General features: G+C 40.4%; 3 protein-coding genes across 8 annotated transcripts in view; 2 read left to right on the plus strand and 1 right to left on the minus strand.

Annotated features, from left to right (window-relative positions):
- LOC110454287 overlaps positions 1 to 6924 on the plus strand; it is a 34179-nt gene extending 27255 nt beyond the window's left edge. For 2 of the 4 annotated variants that reach the window (XM_021503715.1, XM_021503716.1), the window contains 3 exons: positions 557 to 641; positions 1693 to 6437; positions 6476 to 6924. In XM_021503715.1, coding sequence (XP_021359390.1) covers positions 557 to 641; positions 1693 to 6416 — 4809 coding nt within the window. In that variant the 3' untranslated portion in view covers positions 6417 to 6437; positions 6476 to 6924. The remainder of the gene's footprint in view (positions 1 to 556; positions 642 to 1692; positions 6438 to 6475) is intronic. The other 2 variants (XM_021503719.1, XM_021503717.1) reach the window with 2 other exon arrangements.
- Positions 1 to 16312, minus strand: part of LOC110454288 (coiled-coil domain-containing protein 83-like) — a 66733-nt gene that overhangs the window by 45144 nt on the left and 5277 nt on the right. The window contains exon 2 of one of the 2 annotated variants that reach the window (XM_021503720.1): positions 15155 to 15319. The exons of the other annotated variant lie outside the window; for it this stretch is intronic. Coding sequence (XP_021359395.1) covers positions 15155 to 15211 — 57 coding nt within the window. The 5' untranslated portion in view covers positions 15212 to 15319. The remainder of the gene's footprint in view (positions 1 to 15154; positions 15320 to 16312) is intronic. 2 annotated transcript variants of the gene reach the window in all.
- LOC110454289 (SH3 domain-containing kinase-binding protein 1-like) overlaps positions 12973 to 16312 on the plus strand; it is a 35678-nt gene continuing 32338 nt past the window's right edge. Inside the window, exons 1-2 of one of the 2 annotated variants that reach the window (XM_021503726.1) lie at positions 12973 to 13070; positions 16014 to 16198. In XM_021503726.1, coding sequence (XP_021359401.1) covers positions 13037 to 13070; positions 16014 to 16198 — 219 coding nt within the window. In that variant the 5' untranslated portion in view covers positions 12973 to 13036. The remainder of the gene's footprint in view (positions 13071 to 16013; positions 16199 to 16312) is intronic. The other variant, XM_021503725.1, reaches the window with a different exon arrangement.

Below are 16312 nucleotides of genomic sequence, written 5' to 3' on the forward strand. Positions count from 1 at the left end.
ACTAGTCACTAGTGTACTGTAGTTATATAACTAGTCACTAGTGTACTGTAGTTATATAACTAGTCACTAGTGTACTGTAATTATATAACTGGTCACTAGTGTACTGTAGTTATATATCTAGTCACTAGTATACTGTAGTTATATAACTAGTCAATATATAGTGTAGTGTAGTTGCATAACTAGTCACTAGTGTTTTGTGGTTATATAACTAGTCACTAGTGTACTGTACCTATCTCCCCCTACCGGGTATTTTGAGTGGTGATGTGACCTATCTCCCCCTACCGTGTATTTTGAGGGGTGATGTGACCCGCCTCCCCCTATCGGGTATTTTGAGTGGTGATGTGACCTATCTCCCCCTACCGGGTATTTTGAGTGGTGATGTGACCTGCCTCCCCCTACCGGATATTTTGAGTGGTGATGTGACCTGCCTCCCCCTTTAATAGATTTCTTGGTATTTCGAGTGGTGATGTGACCTATCTCCCCCTACCGAGTATTTTGAGTGGTGATGTGACCTGCCTCCCCCTTAAATAGATTTCACTTTGTTATATTTGTCTAGGTTTCACATCCACCCCCAGATCCAGTAGTCAGACACACTGAAGAAGAAACCAAACCTCATCCAGTCACGAAGCGTGAAAAACCTGGTAAGTCAACGCTGACACTTATGTTACTAACTATAGTAAGACATGTCAATGTACCTCTCTGCTATTGTAACCTTAACCTAATTGTTAACATACACCACTTAGCAAAGTTCTATGGTAGCATCAGTAATGATCGTAAAAGTCTTCTTTGCTCTGATATACATGTATTTCTTTTTGTTACACCTGCCTTAGCAACCCCTTATAGCGACTGTATTTAAACAAACCACAAAAGAACACTGTATAGTTTCCACCTGTACAATGTTACCAGTGACTGGCTGTTTTGGTCCCAAATTGACCTATATGTAAAGCTATAACATTAAAATTGAATTGATATCAAACTTTGTACTTTTAGCAGTGGGTACCTTGTCATACAGCACTAGTCACTGATGTAGATCTGTTGTCAAACTCATATTTATATCAGCACCTTTATACTCATATCCCTAACATTGTTTACTTCTATAGTAGCTACTAGTAGTATAAAAGCACATTTTTCTCAAAATGCTGATTGCCTGTTTAACCAACAATGAATATCGATTAGCATCATGTTGTCTCTAGAGAGGAAATCAAAACAATTTAGTAATTTTCTTGTACCGTACATCATTAGAAATTGATTTGTCCAAGGGAATGAAGAAGGTACATCAGGTAATGAGAGAAAAGTGTGATTTTGAAATGACTTACTTCTTCCATGATGTTGACCATTTTATTATCTTAACAGTTAAATTTGAGGGGGGAAATTTTAAGTCGAATGTGAAAATCCTGAAGAAATGTTCAGTCATGGGAGAAAGAGGTTTGTTGCTTGTGTTGAAGGGTTTCACAGGTTCTCCTCTGTCTCACATAAACATGGAATCCATTTTTGAAAATTATCGATAATCCTCGGTATTCACAAGTAATTTCATCTGATGAAACTTTGCCTACAGTAGTATTACTAAGGTAGGAAAGGTGTTTTGTGTAGGGACATCTTGACGAGACGTTGGGAGAAGCTGCGTGACTGATGGTGGTGCGTTTGGTGTACAGTGTAGGTGTGTATAGCTTGCATGTTTGATTTGCTCAACAGGTGTGCATGACCTTACCCCCATTCCAGCACCCCGCCCATCCCAAGCATGTAGCCCCACCCCTCAGCCCAGAACTTATTACACTTCAGACTCCTATCCTGGGGACAAGGGCTCCCACAACTCAGACAAAAGCAGTCAGGAGAGCTCCCATACAGATCTGGAGGGGAGGGAAGGGGTGGAGGCTCAGGATAGCTGGGTCAATATCTTGTTTAGTGAGCAGGGATCAGATGATGAAAATGACAACAGAGAGGTGCAGTTTGAGCGTCTTGTGAAAAAAGAGAATGAGTCAGATGTAGATAAGGAGACAAACCAGATACAAACAGATGATGTGATACAAGAAGGTGAAGAAATAAGTAACCAGTACCCATCCTACACCATCCGCTGTGGTCTGGATAAACTATCCCTCATGCAGCTCACACAAACAAAGGACTTGACCGAGGAGACACTGATAGAGTACGCAGATGTGGAAGTGGATGAAGAGAACAAGGAGAATATGATGTCAGGGAGATGTGTATCCGCCATAGCATCACTTGGGAGTGGAGGGAGTCGTACCTCAGTCCTAGTGTCAGGTAGACACAATACCAGTAATAACAACAATATACACATCAGCAATAATACAGAACTCAAGTCACACTCCAAGTCTGTCAACAGTTTAAAGTTAAATACGTCCATGGAGAAGCAGAACTTGGACAATTCTGTGTATAACACGAGAGTAGGGAGCTGGCTGTCAGATGATCACCAATCACCAACAGGCTCTGCCACCTCTGTGGCTGCAGTCTCCGGCAGAAAGAAGGAGTCGCTTTTTAAACGTGTCATCAAATTGGACATGTTTCGCAAGCGGTCCAAGTCAGTGATGCCCTACAATGGGAAGGACACAGAAGGAAAGCAAACTGAGATCTGTAAAAGACAGATACCATCACTGACAGAACTCTGCAGGAACAAGTTGACACCAGACTGCCCAGATCCAGTTCGTACTCCTCTCAAGGAGATCACAAGTTCGCATGTCAATGAAGAGCAGGATCCTGATCAGTTAGGGTGCTTTGAAGTGTCAGTGGATTCCCTTGACAGGGTAGTGGGGAGTGAAGAAGCAGCCACTAAAAAGAAGACAAATGCTATCCCAGAGATGTTCTCCGAGGACAGTGAATCACTCCTGACCATCATAATGAATCGGGACGATCTCAATAATGAGGAGGTCATCTGTAATAAGGATGAGGACGGTGTTGGAGGTCAGTGTTCTGACATTCAAAATATTGCGAAAGGCTTAGCACTGGAAGGCGACCTGTATAACCCTGCAAGAGATGATCACAGAGATAAGATAGCAAGGGACTCCTACCTAGGATCTCTCAACAGGACTGGCCAGTTGTCTCCCTTTATAAGAATGATTGCCAGTCGTTACCACTTGTTTGATCCTGTAACACAGAAATGGAAGGAGGGATACATGGATGGACCTGAGTACCTGGACTTGTCTGAAAGCTCTTCACCAGATTACCTTACTCAAGGCAGTCTCTCACCAAACTCTGCTGTGAGTCAACAGGCAAGTCCCTGTCCTGTTCCTCTGGTGGCCACATGTTCACAGGTGCCACAGGTTGAGAACGATCAGCATCATAAGGCCTCCCCTATGTTACCAAGCTATAATATACTGCCTCCTGGCTCTGTGAAAGAGAAGGTCTTCCTCTATGAGCACCTCTATGTGAATGAGCTGGTAGATCAAGTGATTGAGCGGACGATGCATGGCCTCTGTGTAGAGCAGTGTCTGGAGGAGCTGGGAAAGTCAGGCCATCACCCAGAGTTATGTCGACAATTAATGATGGAATACAGTCAGTACAGTGAAGGCACGATTCCAGCCTCTCAAAGGTCTGAGGGGGAGATATCACCTCAGGGATCAGAAGTGGAGTTATCTCCTGAGGGATCAGTAGGAGAGGTTATAACCTCTAAGGGATCTGATGGTGAGATATCTTCAGAATGTGAGGATGGCTGTATTCAGTCAAGTGAAATGTGTCAGAGTCAGATTGAGTATTCTTTGTGCTCCGCCATTACCGATGTTGTCATGGACACAGATTACGCCACAGCCATGTCTGACATGGACACAGATGGGTCCTATGTGGTGTCTACTCTCTCCAACGCAGACCTCAATACCAGCCTCCCTGAACCTGAAGACAGAGGTCAAACACCAGTAGGATTTAATGCCTCTGGGGAGTATGTAGACCTGCCAGAACAGCTGATACACTGCAGTGGCTATTATAACCACTCACACCCTGCAGTTAAGCCTTGTGATAATCCAGTACTACTACATCAAAAAAATATGGATGGTCCGTGGGTTTCGCCTGTTCACACACGACTCAGAATGGGCACAGGAGCATGTCCAAGGACGGATACGTTTCCACTCACACAGGATAGTCAGGATCTGTATACTCAGAGTTGTAGTATAGGAACCCAGACCCCAGACATTGTCGGTCGACCAACCACAGTCGACAACACCCCAACAAATAGATCAACAATCAGTTATGGGCTTGGTGTGTCTGGACACACAGAGGACCGAGCATCCTCTCCTATCAAGGAGCTACTGAGTTACGATACAACACTAGAGGACAGCTGGAATACCTCTGACCTTCTTGGGTCACCTGCCAAGGTCAAGGAAAGACCTCGTTACTCAAGCTCTCCTATTAAAACCTTTGTGGTGGAGGAAGATAAGAGAGGCAAGAGGAAGCTGGAGGATGTGAGTTACAAGCATGGCAAGGTACACTGCTCTGATGCCTGGCTGACAAGGAACCACAGTCTTCCCCGACGTGACAGAAGTAATCACTCTCTAGCATCAAGATCCTCGTCCCTGGATGTGAACACAGAGGAGACCTTCAATGTGCATGACTGTACAGAGAAAAGACGGAAACGTTTTTCCTGGAAGAAAATGTTCCAATCCAAAGTCAAGGAACCTGTTGTTCTTATCTCTTACAGGAAACGGTCAGACCAGGAGTTGGAGGAAGATCTGATAAAAGGCCCTCTAATCCTTAATGAGGAGGGAAAAGATGTCTCAATGGAATCAGGGAGGACCAAACCTCTGAACTCTGGTAATCATGCTTTGTATGTTAATCAGGTACATCAAGACCATCCATCAATATTCTATAGGACTAAGCCCTTCTCTGAGGACCTTAATACAGTGGAGACATTCTTCTCTCATGATCAGGATGAGCCCCATAGTCTTGATCAGTGCAGAACTCAAGGACCAGATATTCTCATTCAGGACAGAGTTCAGCTTTCCCAGGCTGCCCTCGAGGAGGAAGAAGGAGACGAGTCAGATGGAGAGCAATACAGTCTGTGTGACATGGAGATTGATGAGGAGGAGGAGCAGGCAAGGATTGAACGAGTTAGAGACACCAAGGGGCATTGTGGGCAGTGTGACCTTAGTGACCTTCACATCCATGGTCAGGGTATGATGTCACAAAGTACTGCACATTCAGACATACTGGACCCCAGTAAGGAGGCTTGGAGAGCTGGCCCAAGTGGATTGAACCAGAAGTCCCTGCCTGATGAGGACAGTGATGATGAAGGTGACAGTGAGGGGGTGTCCCTAGACTCGCCCAACATCAGTCCCAGTCTCGCCATTGCCATTAGGAACAACATGGTTGCCACTCCTGAATCACCCGAGATTAACCTTGACTCGTTCCTACAGGAGGCGTTACGTCCTATTGATGACCTATTGGAAGAGTCAGCAGAGGGTGTCGATCTAGAAGAGGAGATAACTCCACGAATTGACAGCCATGTTCTTCATCCTTATACTTCAGAGTTACCTGAAAAATATCCAGGTTTTACATACATCTCTCCCTCTATGGAAAACATCCTGGCTATGTATGAAGATGAGTCTCCTTACGAATCACAATATATCCAAAAGGGACAAGGGGATGTACTCGCAGCCAAAGATAGCTGTCAAGCTGAAACAGACACTAGCTCTTTGTCCCTAGAATATGTTCTGTGTCTAGAGAGGAAGTTCCAAGAGGAACTCGGTTCTGAGCTTGAATTCACACCACAAAATACTCCACTAAACACGCCACAGCACACACCGAGGGAAGATAACGTGGAAAGATATCCAAGTTTTACCTTTGTAGGAGAGGAGGTGTCACAAGCTGGCTGTTTTGGGGAAGTGTCTCTGGATTGTTGTGATAGAGAGGCAGGCAAGTCCAACCTGAGTAGCAGTGCTGAGGGACTGTATGACTATGGTGAGGACACTTTCGAGAGCTCGGACAGTGAAGAAGAAAAAGAAGCTCGGACAGTAACTGAAAAAAGAAATGTTTATGTTCCAGTAGATGATAGCGAGGAAATTGAGGAAGTCATCGAGGTGGACTGTCCCCTTCACCAGTCTACAAATGATTCATTAGGATTGGATATCCAGAGTTTTCTAGATGGTACAAAAAGTGAAGAGTCCTACTTAGTGTTTGATTCGGACACGGAGAGGGTTCCATCCTTTATCACTGAGTATGTGAACATCCCGCCCACAGACCATCACACAGATATGCTTGGAGCATGTGCTCTGCCTACACTGGAAGATCAAGTGCAGAACCTAGAAAGGGGAGATAATCAGGATAGTATGGACCCAGATTCTAGAGGGCGCTCAAGCTACTGCTTTTTAGGGCCATCAACAGAAGTGATAGAAGATAATGGACTCAGTGACAGTGGTCTACTTTTATCCTTCAGCTCCAGTCCAGACAGCTCCAGTAGTACCATTAATGTGTGAACTACAACAATGACTCAGGACATAACATTGAAGTGTGAACTACAACAATAACGCAGGACATACCATTAATGTGTGAACTACAACAATGACTCAGGACATATCATTAATGTGTGAACTACAACAATAACGCAGGACATACCATTAATGTGTGGACTACAACAATGACTCAGGACATACCATTAATGTGTGGACTACAACATTAACTCAGGACATACCATTAATGTGTGGACTACAACATTAACTCAGGGCATACCATTAATGTGTGAACTACAACAATAACTCAGGACATACCATTAATGTGTGAACTACAACAATGACTCAGGGCATACCATTAATGTGTGGACTACAACAATAACTCAGGGCATACCATGAATGTGTGAACTACAACAATGACTCAGGCCATACCATTAATGTGTGGACTACAACAATGACTGAGGACATACCATTAATGTGTGGACTATAACAATGACTCAGGACATACCATTACTGTGTGAACTACAACAATAACTCAGGAAATACCATTAATGTGTGAACTACAACAAGGCCTCAGGACATACCATTAATGTGTGGACTATAACAATGACTCAGGACATACCATTACTGTGTGAACTACAACAATAACTCAGGGCATACCATGAATGTGTGAACTACAACAATGACTCAGGGCATACCATTAATGTGTGGACTACAACAATGAATCAGGACATACCATTAATGTGTGAACTACAACAAGGACTCGGGACATACCATTAATGTGTGAACTACAACAATAACTCAGGACATATCATCAATGTGTGAACTACAACAATAACTCAGGACATACCATTAATGTGTGGACTACAACACTAACTCAGGACATACCATTAATTTGTGAACTACAACAATGACTCAGGACATTCCATTAATGTGTGAACTACATCAATGACTCAGGACATACCATTAATGTGTGGACTACAACACTAACTCAGGACATACCATTAATGTGTGAACTACAACAATGACTCAGGACATTCCATTAATGTGTGAACTACAACAATAACTCAGGACATACCATTAATGTGTGAACTACAACAGTGACTCAGGACATACCATTAATGTGTGAACTACAACAATGACTCAGGACATACCATTAATGTGTGAACTACAACAATAACTCGGGACATACCATTAATGTGTGAACTACAACAATGACTCAGGACATACCATTAATGTGTGAACTACATCAATGACTCAGGACATACCATTAATGTGTGAACTACAACAATAACTCAGGACATACCATTAATGTGTGAACTACAACAATGACTCAGGACATACCAGTAATGTGTGAACTACATCAATGACTCAGGACATACCATTAATGTGTGAACTACAACAACAGTTTGTACTGTTACTAACCTTTGGCTGTATTCATATGATTCTGTACTTTAACTTACCTATGGCTGTAATTATAAGAGTTTACTATGTACCTAAACTTTGGCTCTAATCATATCAGAAAGCTGTGACTAAAATTTTGCTGTACTCATATCTGTTTGTACTGTAACTTAACTATGGCTTTAATCATAACAGTTTTAACTGTAACTAACCTTTGGCTGTGAAAATACCAGTAAACTGTACCTTAACTTAGGCTATTATCATATCAGCTTGTAATGTAACTTAAGAATTGGTGTTATCATATCAGTTTGTACTGTAACTAAAGAATTGCTGTAATCATATCAGTTTGTACTGTAACTAAAGAATTGCTGTAATCATATCATTTTGTACTGTAACTAAAGAATTGCTGTAATCATATCAGTTTGTACTGTAACTTAAGAATTGCTGTAATCGTATCAGTTTGTACTGTAACTAAAGAAGTGCTGTAATCATATCAGTTTGTACCGTAACTTAAGAATTGCTGTAATAATACCAGTAAGCTGTAACTTAACTTTGATGTCATTATCATTAATATAAGTTTATACTTTATTTGTGCTTGGACATTTTACACCAATGTGTACATGTTTGTAGTGATGCACGTAGAAGTAGTAACATCTGATGGAAATGTTATAGACACAGTGTCCGGATTGATGTGGTTAACTCTGCTAAAGGTATTTCCCGAGGATGTAAGAAACTGTTGTGTGATAAATCCTGAGAGATTAGATATTGAGAGAGCACCTTTAACTGAATCATGAGAACTCCATTAACTTTCAAGTATTAATTTGTGACATGAAAATTGTAGTCTTCGGCTTCTATTGATACATGGTTTCATGAAGTTTAGAAAACATACAATTGATTACATTCCGAGTCAATATATATTTTTCTGGAGCCGGCCCTAACTGTATAGTGATAAGGATGGTTGGTAATATGTACGATACATTTGTATATATAGTGTTGATGGTCGAGTCTGTTCAGTTGTATTTAATGAGTTGAAGCTATTTCCTTGATTTGTCTTCTGATAAAGTTTTGTAGTTTGAGATTCAAGTTAACCTGCTATGTTTATATTTCTGCATTGTATTCCTTCGTTTACAAACTTTACTTATTAAGTTGAATAAAATGCATTACAAATTGATCAATCTGCATGTTTATTTCTGATAATGATGGATGCTACAGCAATCATGATCATAATAATTGAAGATCACGCTCTCAGTGATGGTTTCACATATGGTGATTTTACAGATAACTGATAATTTCAGTAATGCAGTGATTTTACAGATAATGGATAATTTCAGTAATGCAGTGATTTTACAGATAACGGATAATTTCAGTAGTGCAGTGATTTTACAGATAACGAATAAATTTCAGTAATGCAGTGATTTTACATACAATGGATAATTTCAGTAATGCAGTGATTTTACAGATAACGGATAATTTCAGTAATGCAGTGATTTTACATATAATGGATAATTTCAGTAATGCAGTGATTTTACAGATAACGAATAATTTCAGTAATGCAGTGATTCTACAGATAATGGATAATTTCAGTAATGCAGTGATTTTACATATAACGGATAATTTCAGTAATGCAGTGATTTTACAGATAATGGATAATTTCAGTAATGCAGTGATTTTACATATAATGGATAATTTCAGTAATGCAGTGATTTTACAGATAACGAATAATTTCAGTAATGCAGTGATTTTACAGATAATGGATAATTTCAGTAATGCAGTGATTTTACATATAAGGGATAATTTCAGTAATGCAGTGATTTTACAGATAATGGATAATTTCAGTAATGCAGTGATTTTACATATAATGGATAATTTCAGTAATGCAGTGATTTTGCATATAACGGATAATTTCAGTAATGCAGTGATTTTACCAATCTGATTAAAATCATATGTTACATGGCTTCGTTAACTTCGTACTGCACCTGAACATCTGAGTGTGCCGCGGTCAGGGTCACGTTCAGGTGACCTTTATATTTATAAATACTCATTAAGTTTTGACCAATCAGAGACCCTCTTTCAAAAGGGCGCTCGGAGTTGTAACAAATAGGTCGGACATTGATGAGAATGATGCGAAAGTTATTTCAGATTGATCGTCTGAAACCCAAACAGAAAAAAGATATTCGAAGCTTTATTACAGAAGAAAGACTGAAACCCAAACAGAAAAAAGATATTCGAAGCTTTATTACAGAAGAAAGACTGTATGGCGGTGTTGCCTACGCAATTATTACCCAATGGGTACGTTTTCCTTGTCGTCGTAGAAACGTCAGTTCCCGCTGCCATATTTGTTTTGGAAAACTAATCTGTTCGTTTCCCCTCGCTATTTATCCATCAACCATGATATTCCAATTCGCTGGCAAACTTTTGCCAGCGCGCCTCTGATTGGTTCATCTAAAGGTCACTTGAACGTGACCCTGACTGGGCACATTCAGATGTTCAGGCGGAGCCATGTAACAGATGATTTTAATCAGATTGTGATTTTACATATAACGGATAATTTCAGTAATGCAGTGATTTTGCATATAACGGATAATTTCAGTAATGCAGTGATTTTACAGATAATGGATAACTTTGGTAATGATGATGATGACAACAATGATTTCACTGATGACAACAATGATTTCACTAATGACAATGATTTCACTGATGACAACAATACAACAATGATTTCACTGATGACAACAATGATTTCACTGATGACAACAATGATTTCACTGATGAAGACAATGATTTCACTGATGCTAATTTTATGATTGTGATGATTTGAGAGGTAATTGTTATTTCAGAGGTGATACTGATTTCACCAATGATGATAGTTATAATTTACTGTGATAAGTGACCACCATTCACCATTGGGATTCTATCTCTGATACTTGTAATTTACTGGTGAGGTAGTGTTTACCACTGGGGAAAAAGGTTACCAGTGAAAATGATATTACCCAGTAAAGTTAATGAATGATGTTCCATTGAGGTTAATGTTGAACTGATTGGCTGCCACTGTCAACCTCCTGATATGTCCGGACCGTACACTGATCATAGCTTTAGTGATTCAGTTCTGTCAGCCATAAAAGCAGGAACAGACACAAAAACACATTCCTATACGTGTTAAACTGGTACCTTAGGGCTTCACAATTAGTAAAGTTTGCTACATTATATATGGTCAATAGATAGCCTCATTGGACAAAAATGGGTTTTATCTAGTGTAAATATGGTATCTTTGACTATTGTGATTAATTAAAAGATGAACAGGTTGTATGGTAGAAGTTTCCACCTTTTGACACAGGTAAAAGGTGTGTACAGTGGATAAAGATGGGCCTGTTATCTATGGTAAATATGGTATTTGACTATTATGACTAATTACAGACAGGTTGTATAGTAGAAGTATTTACCTTTAGACACGGGTATATGTAATAGATGTGTATGGAGATGGGCTCGTTATCTACGGTAAATATGGTATCTGTGACTGGGTACAAATCACCTGGTGTGTATCTTGGGGTCAAACTAACGATTTATTAGTCCATGTTATAAAGGTTGAGTGGACAGAGAATGTTAATTTACATAATATATAAAACCACACCCTCTCTAGGTCTCACACAGACGGGAGACATCTGCAGTGATCAATTCCTTTAAACAATATGCAGATCTAATTTTAATGTCCTAACTGGTGCTTCTATAATTATATACACATTCCAGGTAATCTGAGATCACCTGTAACATTCGTTTTTAAGTTTTTTTGCAGTAACTATGATGACTACCTTGCTATATATACAGGTTAGATGTTCTCTGTGTAATAAACTCCCACTATTGTCAGCCTCCCTCCATACTTAGATTTTTGTCCTTTAGCAGTCCTCACGATGTGACTTGTCTCACAACAGTCCTAATGGTGACTCCTCCTGATCATTTCACATAGTGATAAATGTCTTGCATACTAAACCCTTATACATCGCATAAACGATGTAAAGACAATTCCTGGATAGGCATTGGTTTCTTCCTGTGCATGTACTGTACAGGAAACGTGTCTGACCCAAAGTTGGCTTTGATTTCCTGACTTTTTAGATATAGAGAGGCTGCTGTTTCTAGTAATAAAATTACTTCTTGATATGAAGGAGCCTCACTGAATCAGCTGTCATAACAATGTAATACTAAGAGAAAAGTCATAAATAGTACTTAACCCTGGACGGAACAGACTTTAGTGTTGACAATCAACTCCTTCAGACCTTGACCTAGGTTCCGGTAAGAGGATGTGGTAAATCAGGGTACCGGTGGTGACAGTGGGATCAAGTGTGTATTAATGTGATCCATAACATGGAGGACTGATGGAAGTTACAGGGTGTTACAATACATTCTTGACCACTGGCTGATGATAGGTAATGCAGGCCTAACAACTGGTCATTTCATCCTGTCTGTCCCAGAGGAGAAGGAAGTTTTCTTTAGTGGACATCCCAGAGAAGATAACAGCTGGTCAGCCTGCTCCAGTACCATACCGCTGCCACTAACAGGATTTGGTACATAGCTCCTACCACTGGAGTATCTAACCACTGGGACTATTGACGTGCATTCTAGCAGTCTTCAATTGATTATCAGGTTTTCATAGGAGATGATGCATGTGTGATTGTTGGTATTGTGAGGAGACATTAGAAATCCCTGTCTACCTGGAGTAGTAATATATCAGGACTAGTGGAGCCTTTGTCACCTACACAAGGCCGCCTCAGTGTTGTGTCAGACCAACTGTTCTGTGCATACCTGTGTATATCTGTACCTGTGTATGTCTGTACCTGTGTACCTGTGTATATCTGTACCTGTGTACCTGTGTATATCTGTACATGTGTATATCTGTACCTGTGTACCTGTGTATATTTGTACCTGTGTATATCTGTACCTGTGTATATCTGTACCTGTGTACCTGTATATATCTGTACATGTGTATATCTGTACCTGAGTACCTGTGTATATTTGTACCTGTGTATATCTGTACCTGTGTATATCTGTACCTGTGTATAACTGTACCTGTGTATATTTGTACCTGTGTATATCTGTACCTGTGTATATTTGTACCTGTGTATATCTGTACCTGTGTATATTTGTACCTGTGTATAACTGTACCTGTGTACCTGTGTATATCTGTACCTGTGTACCTGTGTATATCTGTACCTGTGTATATCTGTACCTGTGTAAGTTAATGTAGTGTGGTAATAATGGAAGTAAAACCTCGCCGCCGTTCTAGAAAGGGTAAGTACTCGTGTTAATGTTCTGTTGGTTTCAATGTTGACTATCAGTTATGGTTGATTTTGTGTTCTCCATTTTATCCCAGTATTCTAGCCTGTTTATGGTTTTCCACTCAGCTGTACGTGTATAAGGTACAAATGGTTAATGTGGGACAAGAATTAAAAGATGGATCTTTAACAGAAATAAAATATTTCTAAAGCAAGCCATGATGTGTTATAACTACAGTGTATATACATCATGTGAATCTTAAGCTGTTATACAGTTTGTCTTTTGGTTGGGAACATATTTGTATTGTCAGGATCATGTTGGGAATTTTGGGCTTTTTATTGTCAACTTCCTTTTACCGAAATAACCCAAATTGATTACATTTAACAAATTTTAAGAAATGCTATGCTCATTGGTGTGGAAGTTACTGTCTGCTTAAGCTTAATGACATACACAGGGAGAGATCAGCATGGTTTTGCTGAGTTGATATGGCTACAGGCAGAAGGGATTCTTAGTAGATGAGTGCCATGTGATCAATATTCTTAATTCATTATGAACCTTCACCCGGAAGGCTTATCACCCAACTTCTCTCTGATGTGTTATAGTGCTGATTTGTCTGGGGCTCCATACAAGGGGGCAGGGTTTTATCTTATTCACATAGGATTTCTTAAAGTGTGTGTGTGTGTGTGTGTGTGTGTGTGTGTGTGGGGCATCATCAACTTATATCCCCTATCTAAACAAACTTCCCTAGGATCTAGGTCAGTTTGTTTATCTAGGTACAATATCATCTTGTCATAAAATCCCTTAATTAATGTACATAAGGCTGTCAATTTAAATGTAGGTAAAACTGACCAATTAGCATCAAAAGGCTGTCGATTTAAATGTAGGTAAAACTGACCAAATTAGCATCAAATTTAGTGCTTATAAGGCTGACCAAGGGTTATAAAGTTCAGTGTATGGGCTGACCAATCAGTATAAAGTTAAGTCTGTAGACTGACCAATCTGAATTAAGTTCAATGTGTGGGCTGACCAGTCAGTATAAAGTGAAGTGTGTGAGCTGACCAATCAGTATAAGTTAAGTCTTTAGACTGACCAATCAGTATAAAGTGAAGTATGTAGACTGACCAGTCAGTAAAGTGAAGTGTGTGGGCTGACCTGTCAGTATAAAGTGAAGTGTGTGGGCTGACCAGTCAGTATGGCTGGAGTACATAGCTGGACTACATGGCTGGAGTACATAGCCTGTCTACATGGCTGGAGTACAAAGCCCGTCTATATGGCTGGAGTATATAGCTGGTCTTCATGGCTGGAGTACATAGCTGGTCTATATGGCTTGCTGGAGTACCTAGCTGGACTACATGGCTGGAGTACATAGCCCGTCTACATGGCTGGAGTACATAGCCTGTCTACATGGCTGGAGTACAAAGCCCGTCTACATGGCTGGAGTACAAAGCCCGTCTGTATGGCTGGAGTATATAGCTGGTCTTCATGGCTGGAGTACATAGATGGTCTATATGGCTTGCGGGAGTACCTAGCTGGACTACATGGCTGGAGTACATAGCCCATCTACATGGCTGAAGTACATACCCTGTCTACATGGCTGGAGTATATAGCCCGTCTACATGGCTGGAGTACATAGCTGGTCTACATGGCTGGAGTACATAGCCCGTCTACATGGCTGAAGTACATACCCTGTCTACATGGCTGGAGTATATAGCCCGTCTACATGGTTGGAGTATATAACTGGTCTACATGGCTGGAGTACATACATAGGAGGGCAGTGAAGCTGTTTAAAGGACGTGTTTCACGCTCCCGTATACGTGCTGTACGTAACTGCGACAGCCTATCCGCATCTAAGGAGCTGACCAACCTTAGGGCGTGAACTGGACGGGCAAGGTTATTTTGAATCTCCGAAGGCCCGGTAAGCAGGAGACTTGCCCCCTCAAGACGACAGAACACAGGCTTTGCCCGTGAAAAGTAGTCTATAAACTCATCAACCAACCTTCAATCTTTATTTAAACCAACCGCTGGAGTACATAGCCTGTCTACATGGCTGAAGTACATACCCTGTCTACATGGCCCGTCTACATGGCTGAAGTACATACCCTGTCTACATGGCTGGAGTACATAGCCCGTCCACATGGCTGGAGTACATAGGCCATCTACATGGCTGGATTATATAATTATGTCTAGCGCTTAGTTGGCCCTGGGTATTGATCACACTGCAATCTCCAGATTACAGCAGTAACTTAATTGGTCCCCACACACTCCTACAAATACAGATGTCAACATGCAATGGTTTCAATATCCTGACCTCAGGATCATGAGTAATAGTCATACACTTCAGCCCAGATATATATGAAATAATTGTTCTGGAAATTGGTTAACATTTCTTGGAATGACCCTTATATTTGATGTACATCATATGTGATATTTATTTAACACTCTGTAGATACGTGTTCTATAATCACATTTGAATTTTGTTGTTGTAGCATCTTCACTTTGAATTTATTTTGTTTCACAAAATGGCCTTTTGTGATTTATTTTATTGCTAAAACATTCCATTACATTTGAGTTATTCGTTTTTGTTTGATTCGTATGATGAAGACTTTGTTTATTTTGTCTTAAGCTCTAACACTGTAAACATGTTTCAGAATCTTACCTTGGATCATTGGTGGAACATTTACCAAATTATTTAACATACATGTACATAAAACAAAGAATTGTACTAGTTGTTAAACCTAGCACTGTCACAGCTGTCTGTTCACACACAATCCTACAATACTGCTTTTCTTACATATTTGTATTTGTGCCAGTTTATATCAGAATACTGCCTACATCTTTATTTCAACCTTGACAATTCCTCAACAGACATTAATGTCACATTATATAAAACAAAACAAAATGAATAAATTTTGATAACTTCTGTATGTTAGCTACACAGAGTTGTTTTCTTGGTTACAGTGGATAAAGCTGTGGTGCGTTATTCATACACGGCAGACAACGAAGACGAGCTGACCCTACAGGAAGGGGAGATCGTGACAATCCTAGACAAGGAACTGGAAGACGCAGGATGGTGGAAGGGTGAGGTGAATGGTCGAGTGGGTGTGTTCCCCGACAACTTTGTGGAGGATTTACCATCAGAAGAGGTAAGTTACTGACATTGTTTACTGCAATGGTGTCTTAGGGGGAGGGGAGAAGTGTGGGTACCTCCGGGACACTTGAAGCTTGTAAGGAACATGTTGACTGGGATAGCTCATCTA

Source organism: Mizuhopecten yessoensis, unplaced genomic scaffold, assembly GCF_002113885.1.
Source record: "Mizuhopecten yessoensis strain PY_sf001 unplaced genomic scaffold, ASM211388v2 scaffold7763, whole genome shotgun sequence".
Taxonomy (NCBI): domain Eukaryota; kingdom Metazoa; phylum Mollusca; class Bivalvia; order Pectinida; family Pectinidae; genus Mizuhopecten; species Mizuhopecten yessoensis.